Source organism: Scyliorhinus canicula, chromosome 2, assembly GCF_902713615.1.
Source record: "Scyliorhinus canicula chromosome 2, sScyCan1.1, whole genome shotgun sequence".
Lineage (NCBI taxonomy): Eukaryota > Metazoa > Chordata > Chondrichthyes > Carcharhiniformes > Scyliorhinidae > Scyliorhinus > Scyliorhinus canicula.
Window position 1 is genome coordinate 143,646,227 of NC_052147.1, and position 28,000 is coordinate 143,674,226.

Genomic DNA, 28,000 nt, shown 5'->3' on the forward strand with positions numbered 1-28,000 from the left:
CTCCCCCAGGGCGGCCCCCCCGGCTCGGTCCGCCCCCCCGGCTCGGTCCGCTCCCCCCGCCCCCCCCCCTCGGTCCCCCCCCCCGCACCCCCCCGCCCCGCCCTCGGTCCGCCCCCCCGCCCCCCCCTCGGGTCCGCCCCCCCCCCCCCCCGCCCCCACCTCGGGTCCGCCCCCCCGCCCTCCCCCTCGGGTCCGCCCCCCGCCCCCCCCTCGGGTCCGCCCCCCCTCGGGTCCGCTCCCCCCGCCCCCCCTCGGGTCCGCCCCCCCCGCCTCCCCCTCGGCCCCGCCCCCCCAAGGGCGCCGAAGTTCAGCTTGCCCGGGGCGCCAGCAACCCTAGGGCCGGCGCTGCTAACAGCACAGTGGGTGTACCTACACCACATGGACTGCAGCGATTCAAGAAGGCAGCTCACCACCACCGTCTCAAGGGCAATTAGGTATGGGCAACAAATGTTGGGCTAGCCAGCAAAGCCCACATCCCGTAAAATGAATTTATTTTAAAAATCGCATGGAATGGATAAGCTTCATGTGTCAGTCCATGTGTTACAACAACTCGGTCTTGCACAGCACTCTTATCAGAGTGAGACATCTTGCGACTTGATAACCCACACCTTCTGACTCAGAAGTGAAAGGGTTACCTGTTGAGTTGACGCTTCACACAAGAGGAAATAAATGTAGTTCAAAAATAAAATAGACCCACACAGGTAAAACATCATCTTAAACAAAACAATTTATTTATTATGCTTGCTCAGGTGGACCTTCTTGGACACAAATGTTGAGACTAGAGCTCAGAAGTGTGATGCCATCCAGTTTAGACCTAAAGAAAGATAGAGCAGATTTTTTTCTAAATAGCAAGGAGCGGGGAATGGGGCAGAGCGGAGAAATGTAGGGGTCCAAGTACAGAAATCACTCTAAGTTAGTGGACAGATACAGAAAACTGATGCAGAAAAGTAATGGAATGATGGCCTTTACCTCAGGAGGGCTGGAATACAGAAGGGCTGAAATTACTTTTCAGCTGTAGAGAACTCGGATTAGTCTGCTTCTGGATGACTGTGTCCACTTCACGGAGATGCACCTCAGGAAGCATTAATGGGCCTTGGAGCGGGTGCAGCCCAGATTTACCAGAACTAGATGGGTTAAATTAGGGTAGCAGGGTGTCATAGATGAGGCTTGTTATCCCTTGAGCAAAGAAGATGATCTAATTGGGGTCATTAAAAAGGATTTGATCGGGTAGATAGAGAGAAAATATTGGTGAGCAAGTCCAGAACAAGAGGACATAACACTAAAATTAGAGTCAGGCCTTTGAGAGGTGTTTTCCAAAAACAACGCTTTCCCTCAAAAACTGTTGAGGTCGGGGGGGAGGAGATCAATAGAAATTTCAAAACTGAGAATGGTCTTCTCTTCCAAAGTAGATCTGAACAATAGTTCAAAATTCTAGTTAAAGATCTTCCTTCACCATTCTTTTCTGTGCCTTATAAACATGAACATCCTTCTCAGTGTCGTAATAGACTTTTTCCACCGCAAAGCGACTCCCGAGCATCTGCAGGAAGTTCTGGTCTCGCTCGTAGCGGATACGGCAGGACAGCAGGATTGTAGTCTGCTCGGAGCTGAGGTATTCCAAAGTCTCCAGCAGGGCTGGGAAGGTCTCCTCCAGGTAAACCACGTCTGCCCCTAGGACCACATCGTAGCTGCCCGCCTTAAACTGGTGCAGATCCACCCCCCAGCTCAGCTCCCTGGCCCGCGCCCTGCTCCGGAGGTCAGGAGGGATGTTTTCTCGGAGATTAGACTCCAGGAACTGTAACGCCACTCCCCTGTCAGTGACTGTTACATCAGCACCTTTTTTAAGAGAAACAAAATAGTGTTAAAGAAAATATATGTTCATTTTCCGATGATGAATGAGGAATTAAACCCTTTTAGCGTTCGTAAAGAAATAGCACCAACATATCAGCTTGTAGCTATAAAACACTTTTGATGTAGCAAACTGTTCCAAAGTGACTCATTGTAATATCAGAGGTGTGGGGAGGGGTGAGAAAGTGACATAGGGAAATGAAACCGAGAAGGCAGGGGGTAGTTAGGGAAGTTGACTGACAACACTGGCAAAGAAAAGGTGTTGAAGAAGCTGACACTTGAGCACAATACTGAGCGAGTGCTGCACTGCCAGAATGCCACCTCTCCTTGGTGTCCTGGGCCAATAGTTATCCAAACCCAATATCACTAAAACAAAGGGCACAATGGTTAGTACTGCTGCCTCATAGGGCCAAAGACCCAGATTCGATTCCAGCCTTGGAGTTTGCACGTTCTCCCTGTGTCTGCAGGGGTTTCCTCCGGATGCTCCGGTTTCCTCCCACAGTCCAAAGATGTACAGGTTAGGTGGATTGGCCATGCTAAATTGCCCCTTAGTGTTCAAAGATGTGCAGGTTAGGTGGGGTTGCAGGGATAAGGCAGGGGAGTGGACAGAGGTACGGTGCTCTTTCAGAGGGCTGGTGCAGATTCAATGGGCCAAATGGCCTCCTGCACTGTAGGGATTCTATAGATGGCCTGATCGGTAGGTTAGTGCTGTTTCTGGGAGCTTGCTGTGTGTAACTATTTGCCGCATTTCCTACATAATAGTCTGCATTTCAAAAAGTATTTCATTCGTTGTAAAGCACTTTGGATTGTCCTGAGATCATGGTGTATGTCTATCTTTCTTAGTATCGCCCAGCAATCTGTCAACCTGCGCGTAGGAAACATGACATTTGCTCAGTAGTCATTTAATTTCAATCTCGTGGCCCCATCCCATAGTCTGCAAAGTCAATTTAAAGGGGCTAGGAGGACTTTCGGTGGCAACCATGGTGTGAGTGGGCGCACATTTGGTGGCTCCTGTTTGTGGTGGAATTTGCGGACCTTTTCCCTGGCTAACGGGTGGATTTGCTGATTTAAAAAAGGTGCAGGAGGGGAGGTGGGAGAGTGTCCCACCTGTGGATGGATTTGTGATCCAGAAGTGGTCAAAAAAGAAAGGAACAGTTGGTGGTAGCTGGAGTTGTGTCTGCGACACAGGTGAAGATGGCGGCGGGTCAGGGACTGATCCTACCCTCTCAGTGGTCGACGGAGCAGCTGTTGGGCTTCCTTAACGAGAAGTTCACCCAGCAGAGGAAGGAGAATTTCGAGGACCTGGCCAGGGGGGTGGATCCGATAAAGGCGGGGATCGACCGCATGGAGACGAGGCTGGGGGCCCAGAGCCAGGCGATCCAGAGGTTGGAGGAGACGGTGGGGGAGCACGAGGAGCAACTTACCTCGATGGCAGCTGTGTTGGGGGTGATATGAGATACTCAGGGGCAGCTGCAGGAGAAAATAGAGGACCTGGAGAATTGGTTTCTCAGGCAAAATCTGAGGATTGTGGGACTGCCAGAGGACAGCAAGGGAGCGGACGCCGCCGTGTATGTTGCTCGAATGTTCGAGAAGTTGCTGGGTGAGGGGGCATTTATACGGCCTTTTGAAGTGGACCAGGCACACAGGGCGCTGATGGGGAAGCCACAAGGGAATGAGCCGCCGAGGGTGATGTAGTGCCCCTGCATCGGTTCTTGGACAAGGAACGATCCTGCGGTGGGTCAGGCAGATAAGGTGCTGTATCTGGGAGTTGCGTGTATACCAGGACCAGGGTGCGGAGTTGGCTAAGAGAAGAGCGGACTTCAACAAACTGAAGGCGGCCCTCTTTAAGAAGGGGTGAAGTTTGGCATGCCGGGGATATGAGGAGCTAAACAACACAGGGAGGATTTTGGCGGCCACATTGTGGGAAGCATTGAAGGCAGTGGTGTGAGGGGAGTTTATTTCAAAATGGGCGCAAAGGGAGAAGGCAGAGCAGGTGGAGATGGAGATGGAAAGGCTAGTGGAGGAGATTCTGCAGGTGGACAGGAGGTACTCGGAAGCCCCGGAGATGGGGCTGTTGAAGGAGTGGCAGAAGCTGCCAATGGAGTTCGGGTTGTTATCCACAGTTGGGCAGCTGAGGAGGACAGTGTATGAATATGGTGAGAAGGCGAGCAGGATGCTGGCGGACCAATCGAGGAAACAGGAGGCAGCGAGGGAGATCTGGAAAGTGAAGGACAGAGGCGAGAACGGGGTTTTGTAACCGGTGGGGGTGAATGGGGTGTTTAGGGATTTCTACAATAGGCTGAATGTGTCAGAACTCCGGCCGGGATGGAGGGGATGAGGCGGTTCTTGGAGGGGTTGAAGTTCCCGAGGGTGGAAGAGGAACTGGTGGAGAGGCTGGGAGCCCCCATTGGGCTGGTAGAAATGGTGGAGAGGCTGGAGGTGATGCAGTCGGTCAAAGCCCCGGACCCGGATGGATATCCAGTGGAGTTTTACAAAACATTCTCGGGGTCCTGGGGTCTTTGCTGGTGAGGGCGTTTAACGAGGTGAAGGAGCGGGGGAGTTCCCCTCGCCGCTGTCGCAGGCCTCGATCTCTTTGATTTTGAAGTGGGATAAGGATCTGAAGCAGTGTATCGGCCAATCTCACTGTTAAATGTGGATGCCAAGATCTTGGCCTCGAGAATTGAGAACTGTGTGCCGGGGTGATAGGGGAGGACCAGGCGGGATTCGTGAAGGGGAGGCATCTGATGGCTAATATCAGGAGGTTGCTAAACGTGATAATGATGCACCCCCAAGGGACGAGAGGTGGAGTTGGTGGTCACCATGGACGCCGAGAAGGCCTTCGATCGGGTGGAGTGGGATTATTTGTGGGAGGTTGTCATGTGAGAGTACCTTTAAGAAATTGGTGTTTATAAATGGGTGTGTATATAAATATTTACTGTGAGAGCACCTTTAATAAATGGGTGTATATAAATATCTGTAATGAGAGTACCTTAAAGAAATCAGTGATGTCAGAGTGTGGGTGGAGCTGGGCTGTCTGTCAGCTTTTTACTTTAGTTTTAGGCTGTTTGCTGCAGGGTGTGTTTTAGTTTCGTTTTCAGAGCTGGATACCTGCAGTCACAGCCAGAAGGTGTATGAGTCTCTCTGTAATCTAAAGAATGTAAATCGATCCTTTGGTGATTTAAAACCAATAACTGCTCTCAGTAGTGACTTTAACCTATGTGCTTCTGTTTAAAGTTTTTTTTAAAGTCTGGATGTTAAAAGGACAGCTTAAGGATTGCGTAGTGTTGTATTCTTTGGGGGTTATATTTGAATTAATGGTTGCTAAGATGTTCACTATATGTTTTAAAAAGGTCAACTTGAGTTCATAGAATAAACATTGTTTTGCTTTAAAAAATACTTTTCCATTTCTGCTGTACCACACCTGTAGAGAGGGCTGTGTGCTCCCCACACCACAACCTATTAAAAGTTGTGGGTCAGGTGAACTCCATGATACACTTTGGGGTTCTCTAAACCCGGGTCCATAACAAATTGGGGACTTGAGGGGGATAAAAATCTATCTATTGGATTGGCTTCGTGAATTTAAAGACAGTGAGGGGTCAGCATATTGTGGTTGCTTTACGGGTGTGGTATTCTAGTTTAAGTAGGGAGTGTGTTGTGGACAATATGACTCATTGAAAATGGCAAAAATTCAGTTACAAATTAAACAAATGGAAAATGAGAAAGAATTAAAGCAGCTTGAATACGAGAGAGAGAGAGAAAGGAAAAAGAGAGAGAGAGGAAAAAGAAAGAGAGAGAGAGGAAAAAGAAAGAGAGAGAGAGAGGAAAAAGAAAGAGAAAGGGAGATACACATCAGGGGAAAAGATAAAGAGAGAGAGTTTGAACTTCAGAAAATGGCCATGAAAATGAGTCAGTTAAAATTGGCAGGCATAAAGGGAAACGTACAGTTGGATGATAGTGATGAGGATAGTGAGAAAGAGCGTCATAGTCGAAGGCTTGGTGGGGATCTATTTAAATATGTCCAAGCATTGCCAAGGTTTGATGAGAAGGAGGTAGAAGCCTTTTTCATTTCATTTGAGAAGGTAGCTAAACAAATGAAATGGCTACAGGACATGTGGGTATTACAGATTCAAACAAAGCTGGTCGGTAGGGCGAGTGAAGTGTTTGCATCACTATCAGAGGAGGTATTTGAGTCGTATGAGGAGTTGAAAAAATCCATCTTAGGTGCATATGAACTTTTGCCTGAAGCCGACATACAAAGGTTTAGAAATTTAAAGAAAGACTTTGGTCAAACATACATGGAGTTTGAAAGGACCAAACAGAGTAATTTTGATTGGTGGATAAGGGCTTTGAAAATAGACCAAATGTATGAAGCTCTCAGAGAAATTATACTTTTGGAGGAGTTTAAAAATTAAATTCCTGATGTAGTGAGAACTCATGTGGAAGAGCAGAGGGTTAAAACTGTGAGATTAGCAGCAGAAATGGCAGATGATTATGAATTAGTTCATAAATCAAAGCTTGGTTTCCGACATCAGTTTCAGCCTGTGAGGGATAGAAACTGGGGACATGAGAAATACTCAAGTGGTAAAGGTAAAGGTAGATCTGATGGTAGATAATAAGGAGAGTGTACCTCAGACTAAAAATGAAATCCAGTTGGGTGGAAGAGACATGAAAAGTTTCAAATGTTTTCATTGTAATAAACAAGGTCGCAGGAGGAGTTACTTAAATTCGTTACTAGATATGGACTACCCAACAGAAATACAATCGGATCAAGGATCAAATTGTACCTCAAGGTTATTCAAAGAAGTTATGGATAGCTTAGGAATAAAACAATTTAAATCAACTGCGTACCATCCAAAATCGCAGGGAGCATTAGAAAGGTGGCATCAGACATTAAAGACAATGTTGAGGGCTTATTGTCACGATTATCCAGAAGATTGGGATAAAGGAATTCCATTCGTACTGTTTGCAATTAGGAATGCACCTAATGATTACCAAATTTAGTCCTTTTGAACCTGGGACCTCGGCACTGTCAGGCTGCACGGCTAACCCACTGCACCACCATGCTGCCCTTGAAGTGGCGATTTTTGGAGTTTCGGAAACACCAGGAGTCCAGGGGGCGAGAGAGGCCGATGTCTTGGTTTTTGCCTCCCTGGTTGGCCAGAGACGGATCTTGTTACCATGGAGGGACTCGGAACCCCGAAGTCGGGGGTGTGAGTTAGTGATATGGTTGGATTTCTCAGCCTTGAGGTGATCAAGTTCGCCCTGAGGGGATCGATGGTAGGGTTTGCCCGAAGTTTGCCGTTTATCGACTTCTTTGGGAAAATGAAGCTGTCGGCAGTGGTGGGGAGGGGGGGTTTAAAAAGGGGAGGCATGGGGAGTTGGGTAAGGTTTAGGAAGGTTGATGGGGAATTGTGGTTGGGGAGTTCTTTATGTAAGCCACGTTGGCCGGTTGTTGTTTGTTTGGTGTGTGGTTGTTTATTCTGTTCAAATTTGTAATATAAATGCCTCCATAAAATATTTTACAAAACAAAATTTAAAGAGGCCAGCGTTTTTTTCTCAAATAGAGATATAATTGAGACAGCTTAGAGCCCATGAATTTTTGATGATCCAACCATCTCCCCGCCACCCAACCGACCCCCAATATGTTTGCACAATTTGTCCCAACACCAAAATGAATGAGTAATCGTCAGGCGCAGAACTAAGACTACACGCTAGGCTTTCGAGCATACCTTGCTTCAATAATGTGAAATTGCCATGTGGTTTCAGTGCAATGAACATTGATAACCCATCACCTACCTAACAGTGCTGCAACTATTCCGACTAATCCTGTACCTGCTCCCAGCTCTATCACAGTACGGTCTCGGAGCTTGACTGTTCCTAGTTCAAGATATGTACAAAGTACAATGGCCTGAAACACAGAAGAAAGGCTTCTCTTAGCTTCAATTGCCTTTTAGGTAGTTGGGTCATATGCAGTCTTGCAATTTTCCTTTCCAAAAGGTTACCTCAACAGACTTATGTCCTACAGTTTTGGTGATGCAGTTCAACATCCTTTGTCAATTAAAAATAGGCAGGGCTGGAAATACTCAGCTAGTCAGCCAGCATCTGTGGTGAGCCGATGCTCCCTGATCTTCTGAGTATTTCCGGCATTGTCTGTTTCGGCATCCAGCACCTAGAGTATTTTGCTTTTCTATTTGCCCGTTGACAATTGTTGCTCTAATTCAGTTGCATGTTTTGTGTTCAACCTGTTAAGACACCTTTGCGAAGGTAGCATGGTGGCGCAGTGGGTAGCACTGCAGCCTCACAGATCTGAGGTCCCAGGTTCAATCCCAGCTCTGGGTCACTGTCCGTGTGGAGTTTGCACATTCTCCCTGTGTTTGCGTGGGTTTTGCCCCCACAACCCAAAGATGCGCAGGGTAGGCAGATTGGTCGCGCTAAATTGCCCCTTAATTGGAAAAATGAATTGAGTACTCTAAATTTTTTTTTTAAAGTCACCTCTGCCTTTTTTCAGTGTTATCCTTAGCTATTTCAACACCATACATGGAAGACACGTGTCATCCTTCTTTGTGTAGTGCCTTTACACTTTTCTGCACTAAATATTAGCTGCTATTATTCTGCCTATTTTGCATATTTTGTCAAACTCTTCTGAGTTGTCTCCTCCCAATCCACTGACCCTCCTAGTTTGGTATCTTCTGAAAATGTCACCAGTGTGCATTGAATTCCTAAATCCAGATCACGCGTTGCTCCTGGGACCAAGCCCGGAGGCACCCCACTGAGTTTTCCCCATCCTGCCAAACCAACATATCACTGCTACTGAGAACCTTTTGCTGTCCCACCCACCAGAAAGCCCCTTATCCATTGCCAGGGTTTCCCTGGAATTATATAGCACTGACATTAATTAATAGTCTTTTGTGTGGAACTTTATTAAAAGCCTTTCAGAAGTCAAGGTTACACCATATTAAGGCATCCCACCACATTCCACTTGAATGGTCACTGCCTCAAACAATTGGGGAGGCAGATCAGGCGGTATCTACCCATTTTAGATCCATATTGACTGCTGTTAATTAGATTACTGTTGTACACATGATCCTCAAGGTTATTCCTAATATGCAATTCCATTACTTTGAAAACTATGAAAAAAAGGCTAGTCAGATGCGTATCATAGAATTTACAGTGCACAAGGAGGCCATTTGGCCCATCGAGTCTTCACCGGCTCCTGGAAAGAGCAGCCCATTTAAACCAACACCTCCACCTTATCCCCATAAACCAGTAACCCCACCTACGGGCAATTTAGCATGGCCAATCTACCAACCCTACACATCTTTGGACTGTGGGAAGAACCCGGAGTGCCTGGAGGAAACCCACGCAGGCATGGAGATAACGTGCAGACTCCGCACAGACAGTGACCCAACCGGGAATCGAACCTGGGATCCTGGAACTGTGAAGCAACTGTGCTAACCACTGTGCTACCGTGTCGCCCTTAATGTTGGAATCATGTTGCAATAGAGTAGATGCTTTAAGCTGATAATTAAGAGCAATTGCCCCTATATGGGGAATGATTAAAGGAATTATTGGAAGAGTGTGAAAAGCAGTTCCTGGCTGACAGCACGGCAAAGGCGCCATCAACAGTGTCCCTAAGCTTGTGCCCTTGCAAGAGGATGCCTCCATCCGCTCCACATTGACCCCTCCCCCACTACCCACTTCCTGACCACATCTCCGCTCCAGCAGCACCTTCTTCACCTCCCCACACAAATCCCGATATCAATGCATTAATCTTCCTAAAAAAGTCTTTGGAATAAAAATCAGAAAGTCCTGGAACTTGATAAAAACCTCGGTAGAACCGTCATCTTCACTGACTGCAACCGCCCTGCCAACAGGAGCACGTCTCACTTCTTAAAATCCCCCCTCATTTGCTCCACCAACCGGGCCAGATTTAATTTATGTAATTGCTCCCATCCCCGTGCTACGTGGTTGCTCAGATACCTGAAACTCAACCCCACTACCATAAATGGCAGCTCGTCCAGCCTTCTCTCCTGCCCCCTCGCTTGGATTGGGAAGACCTCACTCTTCCCCAGGTTTAACTCAGACCCAGAGAATTGGCCAGATTCCTCCAAAATACCCATGATCCTCCCCCAATACCTTCCAATGGGTCTGATATATAAAGCAATAAATCGTCCGCATATAGCGAGACCCTGTGCTCCACCCCTCCCCCAAAAGTATACCCTTCAAACCCCTTGACGCAATTGCCAATGGCTCTATCGCCAAGGCAAAGAGCAACATCACTGCTTCGTCCCACAATGCAACCTGAAATACCCCAAACTCAGTCAGTTCATCCTTACACTCGATGTCGGCACCCGATACAACAACTGGCCCAATCCACAAACCCCTGCCAAACACGAACTGCCCAGTACCTCCCACAAATATTCCCATTCTACCGAATCAAAGGCCTTCTCCACATCCATAGTGACCGCCATCTCCACATTCCGTCCCTCCGAGGGCATCATGAAACTGTTCAACAAACGCCTAACGTTCGTCGACAGATGCCTCCCCTTTACAAACCTCGTCTGGTCACCCACGGCAGGCAGTTCGCAATCCGCGAGGCCAAGAGCTTTGCCAGCAACTGGCCGTTTACATTCAGCAGTGAAATTAGACAGTAGGACCCACACTGGTCCGGGTCCTTATCCTTCTTCAAAATTAAGGAAATTGAGGCCTGCAATACCGGGGGAGGAGGTCCTCCTTCTCCTTCACCTCATTAAATGCTATTACCAGCAGGGGCCCCAGGTCTCCCGAAAAATGTTTGTAAAATTCTATCATCCGGGCCCAAGGTCTTCCTTACCTGCATCGCCCCCACACCCTCCAGCACCTCCACCAGTCCAATCGATGATCCCAGCCCCTCCACTAGGTCCTCCTCCACCTTGGGGAACTCCAACCTATCTAAAAAATGCCTCATTCCCTCCCTCCCCACACGGGGGCTCCAAATCATATAACTTCTTGTAAAAGTCCTCGAAGACCCCATTCACTCCTACCAGGTCCAGTACCGCTCTTCCCCTCCCACCCATCACCTTTCCGATCTGCCTCGCCGCCTCCTGCTTCCTCATTTGATGTGCCAAATCATTCAACTCCACGTACCCTCGAATGGCAGCCCTCACCTGCTCACACACCTCCTCATCTGCTAACAACCCCACATTTAACCTCCACTGCGAATGCTCCCCCCCCCCCCCCCCTCCCCACCTGCAAGCGCATCCAATGCAGCTTGTGGTCTGAGACCACAATTGGCAAATACTCCGAGCCGACCACCCCCGCCAGCAGAGTCTTGTCCGTCACAAAGTTGTCGATCCGGGAGTAAACCCTATGCACACGGGAGAAGTACGAGAACTCCTTCGCCCTCGGCCTCCCAAACTTCCATGGGTCCACTCCCCCCATGCGCTCCATAAACCCTTCTAACTCCCTCGCCACCGCCAATACCCTCCCCAACTGTGGATTCGGCCGGTCCAATTTCGCCCCCCCCCCCCCCCCCCCCCCCCCCCGCTGGCCCTACCACCCATCCTTAAGAGCATCTCGGCAACAAGGACTCCTACATCAGACTCCTATTTATTGACTACAGCTCTGCCTTCAACACCATAATCCCAGCCAAACTCAAATCAAAACTCCAAAACCTAGGACTTGGCTCCTCACTCTGCAACTGGATCCTCGATTTTCTAACCCACAGACTACAATCAGTAAGAATAAACAACACCTCCTCCACAATAGTACTCAATACCGGGGCCCTGCAAGGCTGTGTACTTAGCCCCCTACTCTACTCCCTGTACACACACGACTGCGTGGAAAAATTTGGTTCCAACTCCATCTACAAGTTTACTGACGATACGACCATAGTGGGCCGGATCTCGAATAACGATGAGTCAAAATACAGGAGGGAGATAGAGAACCTAGTGGAGTGGTGCAGCGACAACAATCTATCCCTCAATGCCAGCAAAACTAAAGAGCTGGTCATTGACTTCAGAAAGCAAAGTACTTGATAAACAGAGCAGATCTGGCAGCATCTGTAACGAGAGAAACAGTTAAAGTTTTGAGTCTCCTGAAGTCATATGGACTTGAAACGTTAACTCTGCCAGACCTGCTGAGTTTATCCAGCAGTTTGTTATTATTTCAGATTTCCAGATCCGCAATATTTTGCTTTTACTCACGAACATGAAATGGCAGTCTGATTGATACTTACTGCATCCCACACTACTGCTGCTACCCCAAGCTGATTCCAGTTCTGTCTGATCACTATATCTCTCTTGGCATAGTGAAAAGTTGCTGATGCTTCATGGAACTTCCGGAGTCCTGGTATCATTGCACCATCATACGGCAGTAAAGCCATTATGTTCCAGACTCTCACACACTGTGTAAAACCAAGGAGAGACAGGCATTTATACAGCATCTTTCACAACCGTAGGATGTCTGAAAATGTTTCACAGCCACACTGGAATACTTTTCAAGTACAGTCAGGGAAATGTGCAGCTACTTTGCAAACAGCAAGCCACTACACACAACAATGTGATTGTGACCACCTATTCTGTTTTAGTGATGGAAGAGAACTCCCCTGCACTTCTTCTGAATAATGACATAGGATCTTTTAGGCCACCTTAGAGGGCAGACAGGGCCTTAGTTTAATGTCTCATCCAAAATACGACAGTGCAGCAGTCCAGTGATTCAGTGCTTAATTGGGATCCCAGAGTTTTGGCTCATCACGAATACAAATTAAACCCAGCAAGTAGAGTATTAATTTGAAATGAAAGCAAAAAAATGCTGTAAATATTTATCAGCCTCAGATGGCAGGATCTGTGAAGAAAGAAACAGGTTGATGACCAAGTTAGAGCATCGACGTAAGACATTGGCGAGATCTACTGGCTGTTCATGTCAGCAGATTCTTCCAGTCCCACCAATGGTGCACCCTTGTCGTAGGTTCCTGATGGCATTGGTGGGGGGATTCAATGGGAAATCTCATTGACAGTAGCAGGACCAGAAGATCCTGCTGCTGGCCAACAGTGGGTCGCCTCATACTGCTGAGGAACATGCAGCGGGAAGCAGGGAATCTCACCCAACAACTCAGGGTGTGATTCTCTTGCCGTGTTGTGCTCAAGCGAGAGCACAACGCGGCCAGAGAATCCCGGGAGAGGCCTCCAGCGGACCCCCTGAGAGGGTCCACGCCTCGCGAGACCCACTGAAATCCTGTGAGATGTCGGAACTCTGCCCAAAATGGGCAGGACCAAATGACACTCACGGAAATAGGCCGTAAACCTACTTATGACCTACATGCCCGGGATCCACTGGCCTCCGTCGATTCTCCGGCCTCCCCAGGGACCAGACGGAACTGCCTACAGGGGGGTCTACTGAGCCATCGGAGACCCATGGGCGGTCAGGGTAAGTGCAAAGAGGCTCCCTAGCCCTCCCCTGGGAATGCAGGCACCTTGGCACCACCCAGCTGGCACCTTGGCATTGCCACCCTGGCACTGACAAGGTGATCGGATGACACTGCCAAGCTGGCAGTACTACTGCCTGGATGCCAGTGCAAGGGTGCCCAGGTGGCACTGCCAAGGGTCAGGAGCCGAGGGGGGGGCCATGCCTATGAAATGAGAGTGGAGGGTGGGGGGGTATGAAGGATGGAATAGTGCAGGGCAGGTACGTAGAGGCCTTCAGGAGGTGGGGGGGGGTGACGGGGGGGGGGGGGGGGGGGGTCCTAAAAGGGAGGGGGGTTCTCTAAGGAGGCTTTGGGGGGTCTGGTGGGGGGATCCTCAGGGGCCCCATAGTGGGGTGTCCTCACCTGGGGGGCGTGGGGCCGTATCCATGTGTGTGGGGAGTTACATTGCCCATGGGTGGGGGTGTGGGGGACCCACAAGCTCACTTCGAGATCAGGGCACCTTTTCAAAATGGCGGCCCGATCTCTGAGTTCAGCTCCCCAGTGCTAAAACAAATTCCAAGTGTGGGCTAAAGCGGTGAGAAACTCCCCAGTGCCCAAAGAGTGACTAAGTGTCATTGAATAGCGGTGGGGAACTGGCTGGAAGAGCCAGCGATAAACTCCCTGAAAAACCCCTCACAAATGAACTTAGAACATTTTAGGGAAACTGTGCTCTGTTTCTCTCTCCACAGATGCTGCCAGACAACAAATTGTATTTATCACATAATCATTGATTGCAGCAAGAATGATGATTTCTGGTCCTTCAGGTCCATGTCAGCTCGCTGCAAGAGCAACTCAGTTAGTCCCACTCCCCTGTCCTTTCTTTGTAGCCATTTTACTTCAGGTGCTAACCTATTTTGAAAGCCACATTGACTCTGCTTCCTCCACACTCCCAGGCAGTGCATTCCAGATCCTAACCATTCGCTGCATAAAAAGGATTTCCCTCATGCTGTCTTTGGCTCTTTTGCCAATCACCTAAAATTGGTGCCCTCTGATTCTTGAGCCTTCCACCGATGGGGACAATTTCTCTTTATCTGCTCTGTCAAGACTCTTCATAGTACTGAAAACCTCTATCAAATCTTCTCTCAGCCTTATCTTACCCAAGGAAATTCAACCTCAACTTCTCTCTATTCTGTAAATCTTTCCTTTTTTAAAATAAATTTAGAGTACCCAATTATATATTTTTCCAATTAAGGGGCAATTTAGTGTGGCCAATCCAGCTACCCTGCACATCTTTGGGTTGTGGGGGTGAAACCCAGGCAGACGCGGGGAGAATGTGCAAACTCCACATGGACAGTGACCCAGGACCGCGATTCAAACCCGGGTCCTCAGAGCCGCAGTCCCAGTGCTAACCACTGCGTCATTTGTAAATCTTTCCTAAAGTTTGGGGGCCTACAATTTAACACAATACTCTAGCTGAGGCCAAACCAGTGTTTTATACAGGTTTATCATGAGTTCCTCACTTTTGTAGTCTGAGGGCGTGATTTCCCCACTGTCAGATGTGACGGGTGAATTACAGGAGAGCCTCAAATCAGGCTCCGTGCCAGGTGCAAAACCTCACCCGACTCACAGCGCCCAGCGCAATCTGGATCACGTCCTCACTGGCATGATCCAGACAATTATATTTAAATGAGCCAAATATCCTGACGCCGCATTCATCTGGTGCCCGGGCGTCAACAGCTCTGCCTGCGAGGCCACAACCGGGCGTCGTTTAGCACTGGTTTCCACAAATGTGGACGAGGCACGATGGTAGCTCAGGAAGTCTCGCAGGCCATTAGTGCTCCCCGAGTGGTCGGGGACAGGGCAGGGTGTTACCCTAGCACTGCCACCCTGGCAGTACCAACTTGGGGGTGAGAAGTTCGAGGGGGCCACAGAAATGTTGGGGTGAAGGGAGGGGTCCTCAAAGTGGAGGGTGGGGGTATAGAAATCGGGGCAGCCTTTCAAAATGGTGCCCTGATCTGTGAGGAGCCGGTCTTGTTGGCGAGCTCAGCTTAGCTCCGCAGTGCAGGAAAGCTTTCTAAGTGTGGCCTCGACAGGGAAAAACTCCCAAGGCCAAAAACAATGGCTAAGCAACATTAAATAACGGTGTCAATCCCAGCACTGCAGCCATCAAAAAACGCCCTGTCAAACAAGCCTGAAACAGGAATTTGAAATTTTTCCGGTCAATTGCACCCTCTGTCCATTAAAACCAGGATTCGTATATGTTATTTTTTTTAAAAAAAGTTTTGAGTACCCAATTCATTTTTTCCAATTAAGGGGCAATTTAGTGTGGCAAATCCACCTACCCTGCGCATCTTTGGGTTGTGGAGTTGTAACCCACGCAAACACGGGGAGAATATGCAAACTGCATACGGACAGTAACACAGAGCCGAGATCGAACCTGAGACCTCGGCGCCGTGAGCCCACAGTGCTAACCACTGCACCACCATGCTGCCCTGTATACGTTATTTTTTTTTATTTTTTTTATAAATTTAGATTACCCAATTATTTTTTTCCAATTAAGGGGCAATTTAGCGTGGCCAATCCACCTACTCTGCACATTTTTGGGTTGTGGGGGTGAAACCCACACAGACACGGGGAGACTTTATACGTTATTAACCACTTTTGCAAACTGCCCTGACACCTTCAGTATTTTGTGCACATATCCCCTCTGTTTCTGAACCCCTTTAAAATTATATCCTTTGGATTTGTACTGCTTCTCCTCATTATTCCTACATATTGTGTCACTTCAAACATCTCTGTATTAAATTTCAACTACCAGCCTACCTATGTCCTCTTGCAGTCTATCCTTATGCTCCTCATCGTTCACAAGAATTTGTGTTGCCTTCAAATGTTGAAATTGTGCCTTGCATATCCAAGTCTGGGTTATTGATATAGATTAACAAAACCAATGATTTTGGCACAGATCCCTGGGGCACCCGACTATCTACCTCCCTCTAGTCTGAAAAACAGCCGTTCAACATTGCTCTGTTTCCTGTCACTCAGCCAACTTGGCATCCATGTTGCCACTACCACATTTGTTCCTTTAACTGTGCTGGCAACCCTATTACATTAGAAGTAAAGCAAAATAATGTGGATGCTGGAAATCTTCCAGCTATCTTTCAGCAGCAATACCTGCCACTCTGCCAGGTTTTCTGTGGTTCCCTCCCTCTCTGCAACTCCGCTGTAACTTTTTACATCTCCTCTGGACCCCGCATTTGTTTATATACTTGTTCCATTATCACATACCTGGTGTTTGATGTGGCTCCAGAATTGGGTGTATGGGTAAGAAAGAGGGACATGGAGGGCGGGGCAGTTGCTTAGGAAGGGGGCCAAGGTTGCAGTGGGAGAGAGACAGGGAGTTTGCCTGCATTCCCTCTCTCCCGCCCTACAGCTTCACAAATCCAACCAGCCCATTGCGGTGAGGCTTTGCCTTGCAGTTAATTCACATTGACATTCTCCCTCTTCATATCTCCTTCATAGTTTACATTCTGTGGTCTTTTGGTCCTTACTTTAAATTCTTGGTTCCAATTAAATATTGGCTGAATTACTTCTCCCCAATCAACTGGCACCCCCGACCTGCCCGAACCCCAGGTGTTTTATGGAATATCAAAGACTTTCATTATAACACCCTTCAAGATCTCCGCGCATCTCAAAGTGTTTTACTGCCAAATATGGGGCGCGATTCTCCGACCCCCACACCGGGTGGGAGAATCGCGGGAGTGCCGGGCGAATCACGCCACGCCGCCCAGGCACCCCCACGTGATTCTCCCACCCCCCCCCCCCCCCAAAATGGCGTGTCGCGTTTTGCGACAGGCAGCTTGGAGAATCGCCGCTCTGGTGGAGCGGCAATTCTCCGGGCCGGATGGGCCGAGCGGCCTGCCAAATCCGACCGGTTCACGCTGGCGCCAACCACACCTGGTCGCTGCCGGCGTGAACATCGCGCGACCGCTGCATGTGGGGCCTGTGGGGGGCGGAGGGAGGATCGAGCACCAGGGGCGTGCTCAGGAGGGATCGCACCGATTGTCGGGCCGGCGTCTCTGAAAGACGCACTCTTTTCCCTCCGCCGTCCCACAAGGTCAATCCTCCATGCCTTGCGGGGCAGCAGAGGGGAAGACGGCAACCGCGCATACGCGGGTTGGCGCTGGCCAGCCTGCGCATGTGCCGGTGACGTCATTTAGGCGTCACCAGCCGCGTCATTCAGGCCGCGCTGCTTTGACGCAAGCGTCAAGGCCCAGCGCGCGAGATTGACGCGCCGCCGCTCCTAGCCCCCCCCGGGGGGGGGGAATAGGGGGGGGGAATAGGGGGCGAGGAGCAGCCTCCGATGCCGGAATGAAATACTCCGGGTTTTCACTCCAGCGTCGGCACTTTGTCTCCCTTTGTGAGAATTTCGCCCATGGTTTCCTGTGACACAGTTAAGATATTTCTCATTTATTTTTGATGCTATGTTTATGAGAATTGTAAGATATTGTGGGGGGCATCATGAGGGAAAAAATGTAATTTGAAAATGTGAATGCAGTCTATATTTTGTAGGTTGAATTCAGTGGAGGGCGGCATGGTAGCACAGTGGTTAGCACTGTTGCTTCAGTGCACCAGGGACCCGGGTTCGATTCCTGGCTTGGGTCACTGTCTGCGCAGAGTCTGCACGTTCTCTCCATGTCTGCGTGGGCTTCCTCCGGATTCTCCGGTTCCTTCACACAAGTCCCAAAAGACGTGTGTTAGGTGAACTAGACGTTCTGAATTCTCCCTCAGTGTACCCGAACAGGCTACAGAGTGTGGCGACTAGGGGATTTTCACAGTAAATTCATTGCAGTGTTAATGTAAGCCTTCTTGTGACACTAATAAAGATTATTATGTCCCTGTCCTTCATTCCACTAAAATATTTTAAAATAGGGTCTCACCCGGTTCTTTTTATGCACTTTTGTTTGTACTGTTACCCTCACCCGGCTATTCCAATGCTCTTGTGGCCAACCTTCCACTACCATAAGACCATAAGATATAGGAGCAGAATTAGGCCACTCGGCCCATCGCGTCTGCTCCGCCATTCAATCATGGCTGATATTTTTCTTATTCCCATTCTCCTGCGTTCTCCCCATAACCCCTGATCCCCCATTAATCATTGGCTGAAGAAATTCCTCCTCATTAAATTAAATTACCGCCCTTTTTAAACTTGAGCTCATTCATATCCTCCCTTGTACAAAGTCCTATTCACCCCCATCATCACTGTGCCTGCAGGATACTCGTTCTTGAGTGCTCATTCCTGCGTTACCTTGAATTTCAAATCCCTTTACAGCCTTTTGCTTTCCTCTTTCTATAACCTCCTCCAGGCCCTGCAATCCTCTGAAATCTCTGAGTCTCTAATTTGGGCCTCTTTTCCTTCAGGATCTTCTTCAAAACTACTGCTTCAGTCAAGCTTTTAGTCAGTTGTCCTCATATCGCCTCATTTGGTTTGTGTCAAATTTTGCTTAATAATGTTGCTGTGACAAACTTTGGGTCCTTTTACTACGTTAAAGGCACTTCACAAATGTAAGTTGTTGTTAATATAATGTAGGAAACGCAGCAGCCAATTTGTACATAGTAAGGTCCTACAAGCAGCAATGCTAAATGACCTGGTCATCTTTTTATGATGCTGATTAAGGGATAAATAATGGAGAAGAACTCCCCTCGCCTTCTCCAAAATAGTCCCATAGGATCATTTACATCTGAGAGGGCAGATGATGCCTCAGTTTAAACAATTGATCTGAAAAATTGCACAAGATTTAATGTGTGCCCATGTGGCTCGATGTCATACTTCGTCTTGTGATGCTTCTCTGAAACGCATTGGGGTACTTTATTACTTTAGAGGTGTGATGTAAATAGAAGTTACTGAAAAATGGCTTCTCTTAGATTTTGTGCTCGAGTAGGTCTTGAACACACATGTTGACTGAGAGTAGCACTGCTGCGTCATTAGTGAAGTGGGTGCAAGTTACTGCTGCCATTATCCCGCTCCTGAGGTGAGATGCTGTAGATGGTGAGATCCCAGAAAACCTAACTAAAAATTGAGCTAAATGTGCAAAATAAATGAAAGCATCCTCAAATAATGGGCTCAACATCTGACAGGTGACAAGCCTGTACACAAAGACCGTTTAACCAGGTTAGTAAACAGAGGATAATGCAAAGGTACAGTTTAGTAATAGGAATTAATCATCTCATTATTGTGTGCACAACCAAACAAGTATTTGTTGGCTAATGTGGTGGGTGCTAACTCTCTGCATAGGTCTTGTGGCAAAGTGGGTGGGCGTCCCTACCTCTGGACCAGAAGTTCCAGGTTCGAGACCGACGCCAGGGCTTGTTTGCCACGGAAGGAGTGTTCATCACGCGGTTCAATGGACTTCTAAATCAGCTCGGGAATCCTTCCACCACTTCCCCACTATTCCCCAAAGGGAGCAGTGTGTGTGTGAAAATACGCTTTTAAAAAACTCTTGGTGTGACCTCGGAAGGGAGCCAAGTTGCCAGCATTAGAAGGTAAATAGCTCGATAGGTAACATGTGGCCCATACGATCTGCTGAGCTAATTTTGAATGCCTGAGCAGGGAGCTGGGCAATTTCAAGAACATTTCTTTCCCTTATTGGCCATGAGTTTTTCTCTTTTTTTCCTGCGGGTGGAGAGGTACAGGAATCCAGTCATGATGCTTATGCTATGAGGAGTGGTTGAATAACTCGGTTTGTTCTCACTGGAACGACGGAGGTTGAGGGGCGACCTGATAGAGGTCTACAAAATTATGAGGGGCATAGACAGAGTGGATAGTCAGAGGCTTTTCCCCAGGGTAGAGGGGTCAATTACTAGGGGGCATAGGTTTAAGGTGCGAGGGGCAAGGTTTAGAGGAGATGTACGAGGCAAGTTTTTTACACAGAAGGTAGTGGGTGCCTGGAACTCACTGCCGGAGGAGGTGGTGGAAGCAGGGACAATAGTGATATTTAAGGGGCATCTTGACAAATACATGAATAGGATGGGAATAGAGGGATATGGACCCAGGAAGTGCAGAAGATTTTAGTTTAGACGGGCAGCATGGTCAACACGGGCTTGGAGGGCCGAAGGGCCTGTTCCTGTGCTGTACTTTTCTTTGTTCTTTGCTCCAGCCGTCGGTGGGTGTGAGGCAGGCCTGATGCATCAGCTTTTCAGTCCCTGTCCTGTCACTTTTTCATATAGCAAGGAAAATCCATTTGAAACTAAAGGGTGCACAGAAGCAGCAGACAGTGCAGATGAAGGCAGTGCTATGGAGATTGTGGGCATCTTTAAATTACAGGCTAAATAGTACCACTGGATACTAATCCATTCAGATCAGAAGATATCAGATTCAAGGTCCAAAATCTCATCCAAGTAGTATTTGGAGCACCACAATTGGCCCACAAATTACCAAGGGAGGGAAAGAAAGATTGCTTGTTCTTCCTGCTCCTGATCAGTGACCCTTGCCACACATGTAAACATTGGGTGATGGGGGAGGATTTGGCCGTAAGATGGCAGCCTTGCAATACTTATTGGGTAATGGTTGTATAGTGGTAATGTCGCTGGATTGGCAATCCAGAGGCCCAGGCTGCTCTGGTGACACGGGTTCAAATCCCACCATTGCAGCTGGTGGAATTTAAATGTAATTAATAACCTGGAATTGAAAAACTTGACTCAGTAACTGAAACCATTGTTGTAAGAACCCATCTAGTCATGTCCCTCCTTTTAGAGAAGTAAATCTGTCATCCTTACCGGTCTGGCCTACATGTGACTCGAGACCCATGGTAATGTGGTTGACTCTTGAAATGACGTAAGCCACTTAGTTCAAGGGCAATTAGGGATCGGCTGCAAATGCTGGCCATGCCAGCGGCAACTGTATCCCATGAAAGAATAAACAAAAAAGGTTATTTTTCACACGTGGGCATCATTGAATATCAGTAGGCTGTTCAATTGGAGGGGCATGATTCCGTCATTGGAGGGTTTTTGCCTCGTATTACCTACCAAGGGTCAATAGATCAAGACTGGGAAAGAGGACCTTGGTGTCAGCCATGGAACAGTGGGTACCATTCTTGCCTCTGAGTTTGGTGGTTATGGGTTCAAGTTCTAGTCCCGAAACTGGAGTGCTAAAATCCAGAGTGCACACCTATACAGTGCAATACCATGGGAGTGCTGTTCTGTCAAAGATGCTACTTTCAGATGAGACATTAAACTAAAGCTCGACCTGAGCTTTCAGTTAGTTGTAAAAGATCTTCAGGTACTATAGCGCATTAGATTGGGGGAATTCTTTCTCATGCACTGGCCGATGTTTCACCTGCAACTGATGTCACAAAAACAGAATATCAGCTTGGGGACCTTGCTATGCACAAATGGGCACTGTATTTCCCATATTACAACAACTGAAAAGTCTTATGTTGGCTCTAAAACACTTTGGACAGCCTGATATGAAAGGTGCATTATAAATGCAATTCCTTTCTTTCTATGTTAAATCAACTCCATTTGTTTTTTGCTTCCTTTTCAAGAATCCTGTCAACATAAACATAAACAGGTCTCCAATCCTGAATTTCAGAAAGAATATATGACATGCCCAGAGTCCTTCTATAATACATGTGCTGGTTCATATTAATGAATAGTGGATTTGTTAAATCTAGCTGCTCCTGCTTTTCCTATTGACAAGACTCCCACAATAGTGCAGCAAATTTATCTGGTGACTAGCACAGGAATATTGATTGGACTTTACATAGAACAAAGCAATGTGGCCAACTGACTCTGTGCTATCTCTTTTCAGAAGGAATCTAAAACTAATCCCGTCTGTCTCTCTCCCATTAAACTTGCTATCTGCCTCTGGTTCAAATATTTAACAAGTTTTCCTTAAAGGTGAATGGACTGCGGCTCAACATCCTCCTGTCACAAGTATTTCATACTCCAATAACCTTTGACATTAAAACAAAATAATCTCTCCCTACTGTCTTCCTGACAATTTTAAATTGATTTACTTTCTTCAGTATTGTGAGCTCCAGTTCAATTGTGTTTCCCTTTACGCTTGTTTCGTTTTAATTCATTTGTCCACTAAACTTAATTGTTACACTCAAAGGAAAATATCTACTTTATTTACTCAATCCATCTCCAAGTTGAATGTTCCCCATGACTTATCCATTTCCTACATTTTCTATGTTGGTCCTTTCTTATCGCACAGAACTTAGCCTTTTACAAAACTGTCCTCCTTATCTTTGACTACACATTATCCTTTCCTATTCAAACATTGTCACAACTACTATTTCCCAATTGTTCTCCGACTCTCATGTCAGGTCTTTGTTGAACTTCATTTCCAAGAGCTAAATAAAGCAATGCTTCTTTCTTTGTTGGGCTGTAGACATGTTGCTCAAGGAAGCAGTCTTGCTGCTGGATACCATGATGTGGTGATGCCGGCATTGGACTGGGGTGAGCACAGTAAGAAGTCATACAACACCAGGTTAAAGTCCAACATGTTACTGGGCCTATTCACTGTGCTCCCCTCAGTCACTGTACCTTGTACTGTCGCCCTTATGGATTTCTGACTATGTCTTCTCTGCCTTGCACTTTTCCCCTTACTTCCTTTTGTTTCTGTCCCTGTTTTACTACCTTCCAACTTCCAGCATTGGTTCCCATCCCCCTGCCACATTAGTTTAAACCCTCCCCAACAGCTCTAGAAAACACCCCCCCTAGGACATCGGTTCCAGTCCTGCCCCAGTACAAACCGGACGGTCTGCACTTGGGCAGGACTGGAACCGATGTCCTAGGGGGGGTGTTTTCTAGAGCTGTTGGGGAGGGTTTAAACTAATGTGGCAGGGGGATGGGAACCAGTGCTGGAAGTTGGAAGGTAGTAAAACAGGGACAGAAACAAAAGGAAGTAAGGGGAAAAGTGCAAGGCAGAGAAGACATAGTCAGACATCCATAAGGGCGACAGTACAAGGTACAGTGACTGAGGGGAGCACAGTGAATAGGCCCAGTAATAACAAAAGGAATAAAACTGGAGATGTTAGATTCAAAACAGAGGTAAAAAAACCAACATAACTGTACTTTACCTGAATGCTCGTAGTATTCGGAATAAAGTAAATGAGTTGGTGGCACAAATCATCGTAAATGACTATGATTTAGTGGCCATTACTGAAACATGGTTAAAGGATGGTCACGACTGGGAGTTAAATATCCGAGGGTATCAAACTATTCGGAAGGACAGAGTGGATGGTAAGGGAGGTGGTGTTGCTCTGTTATTTAAGGATGACATCCGGGCAATAGTAAGGGATGACATCGGTGCTATGGAGGATAAGGTTGAATCCATTTGGGTGGAAATCAGGAATAGTAAGGCAAAAAAGTCACTGATAGGAGTAGTCTATCGGCCACCAAATAGTAACGAGATGGTGGGGCAGGCAATAAACAAAGAAATAACTGATGCATGTAGAAATGGTACAGCAGTTATCATGGGGGATTTTAATCTACATGTCGATTGGTTTAACCAGGTCGGTCAAGGCAACCGTGAGGAGGAGTTTATAGAATGTATCCGCGATAGTTTCCTAGAACAGTATGTAATGGAACCTACGAGGGAACAAGCGGTCCTAGATCTTGTCCTGTGTAATGAGACAGGATTGATTCATGATCTCATAGTTAGGGATCCTCTCGGAAGGAGCGATCACAATATGGTGGCATTTAAAATACAGATGGAGGGTGAGAAAGTAAAATCAAATACTAGTGTTTTGTGTTTAAACAAAGGAGATTACAAGGGGATGAGAGAAGAACTAGCTAAGGTAGACTGGGAGCTAAGACTTTATGGTGGAACAGTTGAGGAACAGTGGAGAACCTTCCAAGCGATTTTTCACAGTGCTCAGCAAAGGTTTATACCAACAAAAAGGAAGGACGGAAGAAAGAGGGAAAATCGACCGTGGATATCTAAGGAAATAAGGGAGAGTATCAAATTGAAGGAAAAAGCATATAAAGTGGCAAAGATTGCTGGGAGATTAGAGGACTGGGAAATCTTTAGGGGGCAACAGAAAGCTACTAAAAAAGCTATAAAGAAGAGTAAGATAGAGTATGAGAGTAAACTTGCTCAGAATATAAAAACAGACAGTAAAAGTTTTTACAAATATATAAGACAAAAAAGAGTGGCTAAGGTAAATATTGGTCCTTTAGAGGATGAGAAGGGAGTTTTAATAATGGGAAATGAGGAAATGGCTGAGGAACTGAACAGGTTTTTTGGGTCGGTCTTCACAGTGGAAGACACAAATAACATGCCAGCGACTGATAGAAATGAGGCTATGACAGGTGAGGACCTTGAGAGGATTGTTATCACTAAGGAGGGAGTGATGGGCAAGCTAATGGGGCTAAAGGTAGACAAGTCTCCTGGCCCTGATGGAATGCATCCCAGAGTGCTAAAAGAGATGGCTAGGGAAATTGCGGATGCACTAGTGATAATTTACCGAAATTCACTAGACTCTGGGGTGGTCCCGGTGGATTGGAAATTAGCAAACGTGACGCCACTGTTTAAAAAAGGAGGTAGGCAGAAAGCAGGAAATTATAGGCCAGTGAGCTTAACTTCGGTAGTAGGGAAGATGCTGGAATCTATCATCAAGGAAGAAATAGCGAGGCATCTGGATAGAAATTGTCCCATTGGGCAGACGCAGCATGGGTTCGTTAAAGGCAGGTCATGCCTAACTAATTTAGTGGAATTTTTTGAGGACATTACCAGTGCAGTAGATAACGGGGAGCCGATGGATGTGGTATATCTGGATTTCCAGAAAGCCTTTGACAAGGTGCCACACAAAAGGTTGCTGCATAAGATAAAGATGCATGGCATTAAGGGTAAAGTAGTAGCATGGATAGAGGATTGGTTAATTAATAGAAAGCAAAGAGTTGGGATAAATGGGTGTTTCTCTGGTTGGCAATCAGTAGCTAGTGGTGTCCCTCAGGGATCAGTGTTGGGCCCACAATTGTTCACAATTCACATTGATGATTTGGAGTTGGGGACCAAGGGCAATGTGTCCAAGTTTGCAGATGACACTAAGATGACTGGTAAAGCAAAAAGTGCAGAGGATACTGGAAGTCTGCAGAGGGATTTGGATAGGTTAAGTGAATGGGCTCAGGTCTGGCAGATGGAATACAATGTTGACAAATGTGAGGTTATCCATTTTGGTAGGAATAACAGCAAACGGGATTATTATTTAAACGATAAAATATTAAAGCATGCCGCTGTTCAGAGAGACTTGGGTGTGCTAGTGCATGAGTCACAGAAGGTTGGTTTACAAGTGCAACAGGTGATTAAGAAGGCAAATGGAATTTTGTCCTTCATTGCTAGAGGGATGGAGTTTAAGACTAGGGAGGTTATGTTGCAATTGTATAAGGTGTTAGTGCGGCCACACCTGGAGTATTGTGTTCAGTTTTGGTCTCCTTACTTGAGAAAGGACGTACTGGCGCTGGAGGGTGTGCAGAGTAGATTCACTAGGTTAATCCCAGAGCTGAAGGGGTTGGATTATGAGGAGAGGTTGAGTAGACTGGGACTGTACTCGTTGGAATTTAGAAGGATGAGGGGGGATCTTATAGAAACATTTAAAATTATGAAGGGAATAGATAGGATAGATGCGGGCAGGTTGTTTCCACTGGCGGGTGACAGCAGAACTAGGGGGCATAGCCTCAAAATAAGGGGAAGTAGATTTAGGACTGAGTTTAGGAGGAACTTCTTCACCCAAAGGGTTGTGAATCTATGGAATTTCTTGCCCAGTGAAGCAGTTGAGGCTCCTTCATTACATGCTTTTAAGGTAAAGATAGATAGTTTTTTGAAGAATAAAGGGATTAAGGGTTATGGTGTTCGGGCCGGAAAGTGGAGCTGAGTCCACAAAAGATCAGCCATGATCTAATTGAATGGCGGAGCAGGCTCGAGGGGCCAGATAGCCTACTCCTGCTCCTAGTTCTTATGTTCTTATGTTTGTTTCAAACACAAGCTTTCGGAGCACTGCTCCTTCCTCAGGTGAATGAAGAGAACATACCTCTTCATTCACCTGAGGAAGGAGCAGTGCTCCGAAAGCTAGTGTTTAAAACAAACAGGTTGGACTTTAACCTGGTGTTATAAGACTTCTTACTGCTGCTGGATAGGCTGGGACCACCTCCACCACACAGGTAGCAGCAATCCAAGACGGCAACTTGACATTGCTCATGGCAACACTAGGGCTATTACACGTAACATTACCGTCCTTGGGGTAAGGAGAAATAAATTATAACCCTTATTGCTATCCAACAATGTGCGCATCAAGTGAGGAGAGGATAAAGTTCAGCTGAGATGACCCTGATCAGCCCCACTGATAAAGCTCACAAATGAGTAATAGTTACTTGGATGAGGTACGAGGGCCAGTGGAATTGTTGCTCAGGGAGGAATCATTGGGTTTGAAAGAGAATGGGGATTTTTATTTTAAACAACAAAGAAAATGGACTGAAAAATTAAAAGGGGGAAATAGGTAGGCAATGGATCTCATTTTTGAATGGTCTGTTTTAAGTTTAAATGTCTATTGGAACCAATGACAATTGTATAGAAGGAGTTAGAAACTTATTTATATTTGACAATTTGACAACCAGGGGCTGGTTTAGCTCACAGGGGCTGGTTTAGCTCACAAGGCTAAATCGCTGGCTTATAAAGCAGACCAGCAGCACGGTTCGATTCCCGTACCAGCCTCCCCGGACAGGCGCCGGAATGTGGCGACTAGGGGCTTTTCACAGTAACTTCATTGAAGCCTACTCGTGACAATAAGCGATTTTTCATTTTTCATTTGAATCCTAAATAATGATTTATGGCAATGCCTCAGCATAATCAGGGTACAAGGTTAATTTGGAAATCATAAACCATTGTCAAGTTTAATTCAATACATATTACATGATTGCAAAATGTTCCCATCCCATTTAATCATGGATAAGCTGTAAGGCATTTTGCACACAAGTCTGTGTCATGAACAGCTGTCTATGACACTTTGAAATTTTGCCAAGATAAAAAAAAGTGGGAGGACTTTAAGGGGGCGGGAGGAAAAGCACCTTTAATTCCCAACAATGAAACCGGATGATTGACACGGCAATGTCCAATGGGAGCGAAGGACCAGTGATTGACATGTGCAATGACCAATGGGGATGAAACGTAATGATCGATTGGTCTGACAACGTCCAATCAGGGGCGGGGTTTCCGTTGGGCGGGCTCGGTTGCTATGCCGGAGTCCAGAGGCCAGGTGCGGCGCAAAATGGCGGAGAAATTCCGCGGGGCCAAATGAAGCTAAGGCCGCAGGGGTGAGCCGGGGATTCAACAGCATCCACGTCCCGGTCAGAGAGCCTGCCGTTTACTAGAAGAGACGAGTGAAGATTCCCTCCCTCACCCGAGGGGCGGCGACAACGACATCGACCGCGAACCCCCCTCCCCTTCCTGAAGGAAAAAACGCTTTTAGGCCCCAGGCGCCAGGGCTAAAGTTTTTATTGCTTCTCTTCCCGGCTGAGGCGTGATGGGGAACACCTTGTCTTGTTGCGTGTCCCCCGGGGCGAGCCCTACGCTATCGGGCCGCGGCGGGCTGCGGGGCCAGGACCAACGGCAGCAGGAGAGGATCGAAGCTTACCGAGTGGAGGCGGAGCTCCGGGAACCCGAGCCCAGCCCCGGAACCAACCTGCAGCACATCAGCGACAGGGAAGCGCCGGAGGGTAAGAGGGGCGACGCCGCGCGGCTGAGGGGACGAGAGACGTGGTGACACCAGACGC

At 47.3% G+C, this 28,000-nt stretch overlaps 2 protein-coding genes across 6 annotated transcripts in view; one reads left to right on the forward strand and one right to left on the reverse strand.

Moving 5' to 3' along the window:
- Positions 1–708: 708 nt before the first annotated feature.
- On the reverse strand, positions 709–27,982 carry mettl21a (methyltransferase like 21A). 2 transcript variants are annotated; one of them, XM_038787368.1, is made up of 4 exons: positions 27,862–27,982; positions 12,062–12,229; positions 7,678–7,753; positions 709–1,833 (listed from the first exon to the last, which is right to left on the reverse strand). In XM_038787368.1, the coding sequence occupies exons 2-4, from the start codon at positions 12,206–12,208 to the stop codon at positions 1,436–1,438; spliced, it is 621 nt and encodes a 206-aa protein (XP_038643296.1). In that variant the 5' UTR covers positions 12,209–12,229; positions 27,862–27,982; the 3' UTR covers positions 709–1,435. The 2 variants fall into 2 exon arrangements, with proteins under 2 accessions (XP_038643296.1, XP_038643288.1); XM_038787360.1 differs by having other exon boundaries at positions 7,642–7,753.
- Positions 27,437–28,000, forward strand: part of ccnyl1 (cyclin Y-like 1) — a 125,535-nt gene continuing 124,971 nt past the window's right edge. Inside the window, exon 1 of one of the 4 annotated variants that reach the window (XR_005459075.1) lies at positions 27,437–27,943. Coding sequence is in view for 1 of the 4 variants with exons in the window: in XM_038787313.1 (XP_038643241.1) it covers positions 27,751–27,943 (193 nt within the window). In the remaining 3 variants the exon portion in view is untranslated. The remainder of the gene's footprint in view (positions 27,944–28,000) is intronic. The other 3 variants (XM_038787313.1, XM_038787320.1, XM_038787335.1) reach the window with 3 other exon arrangements.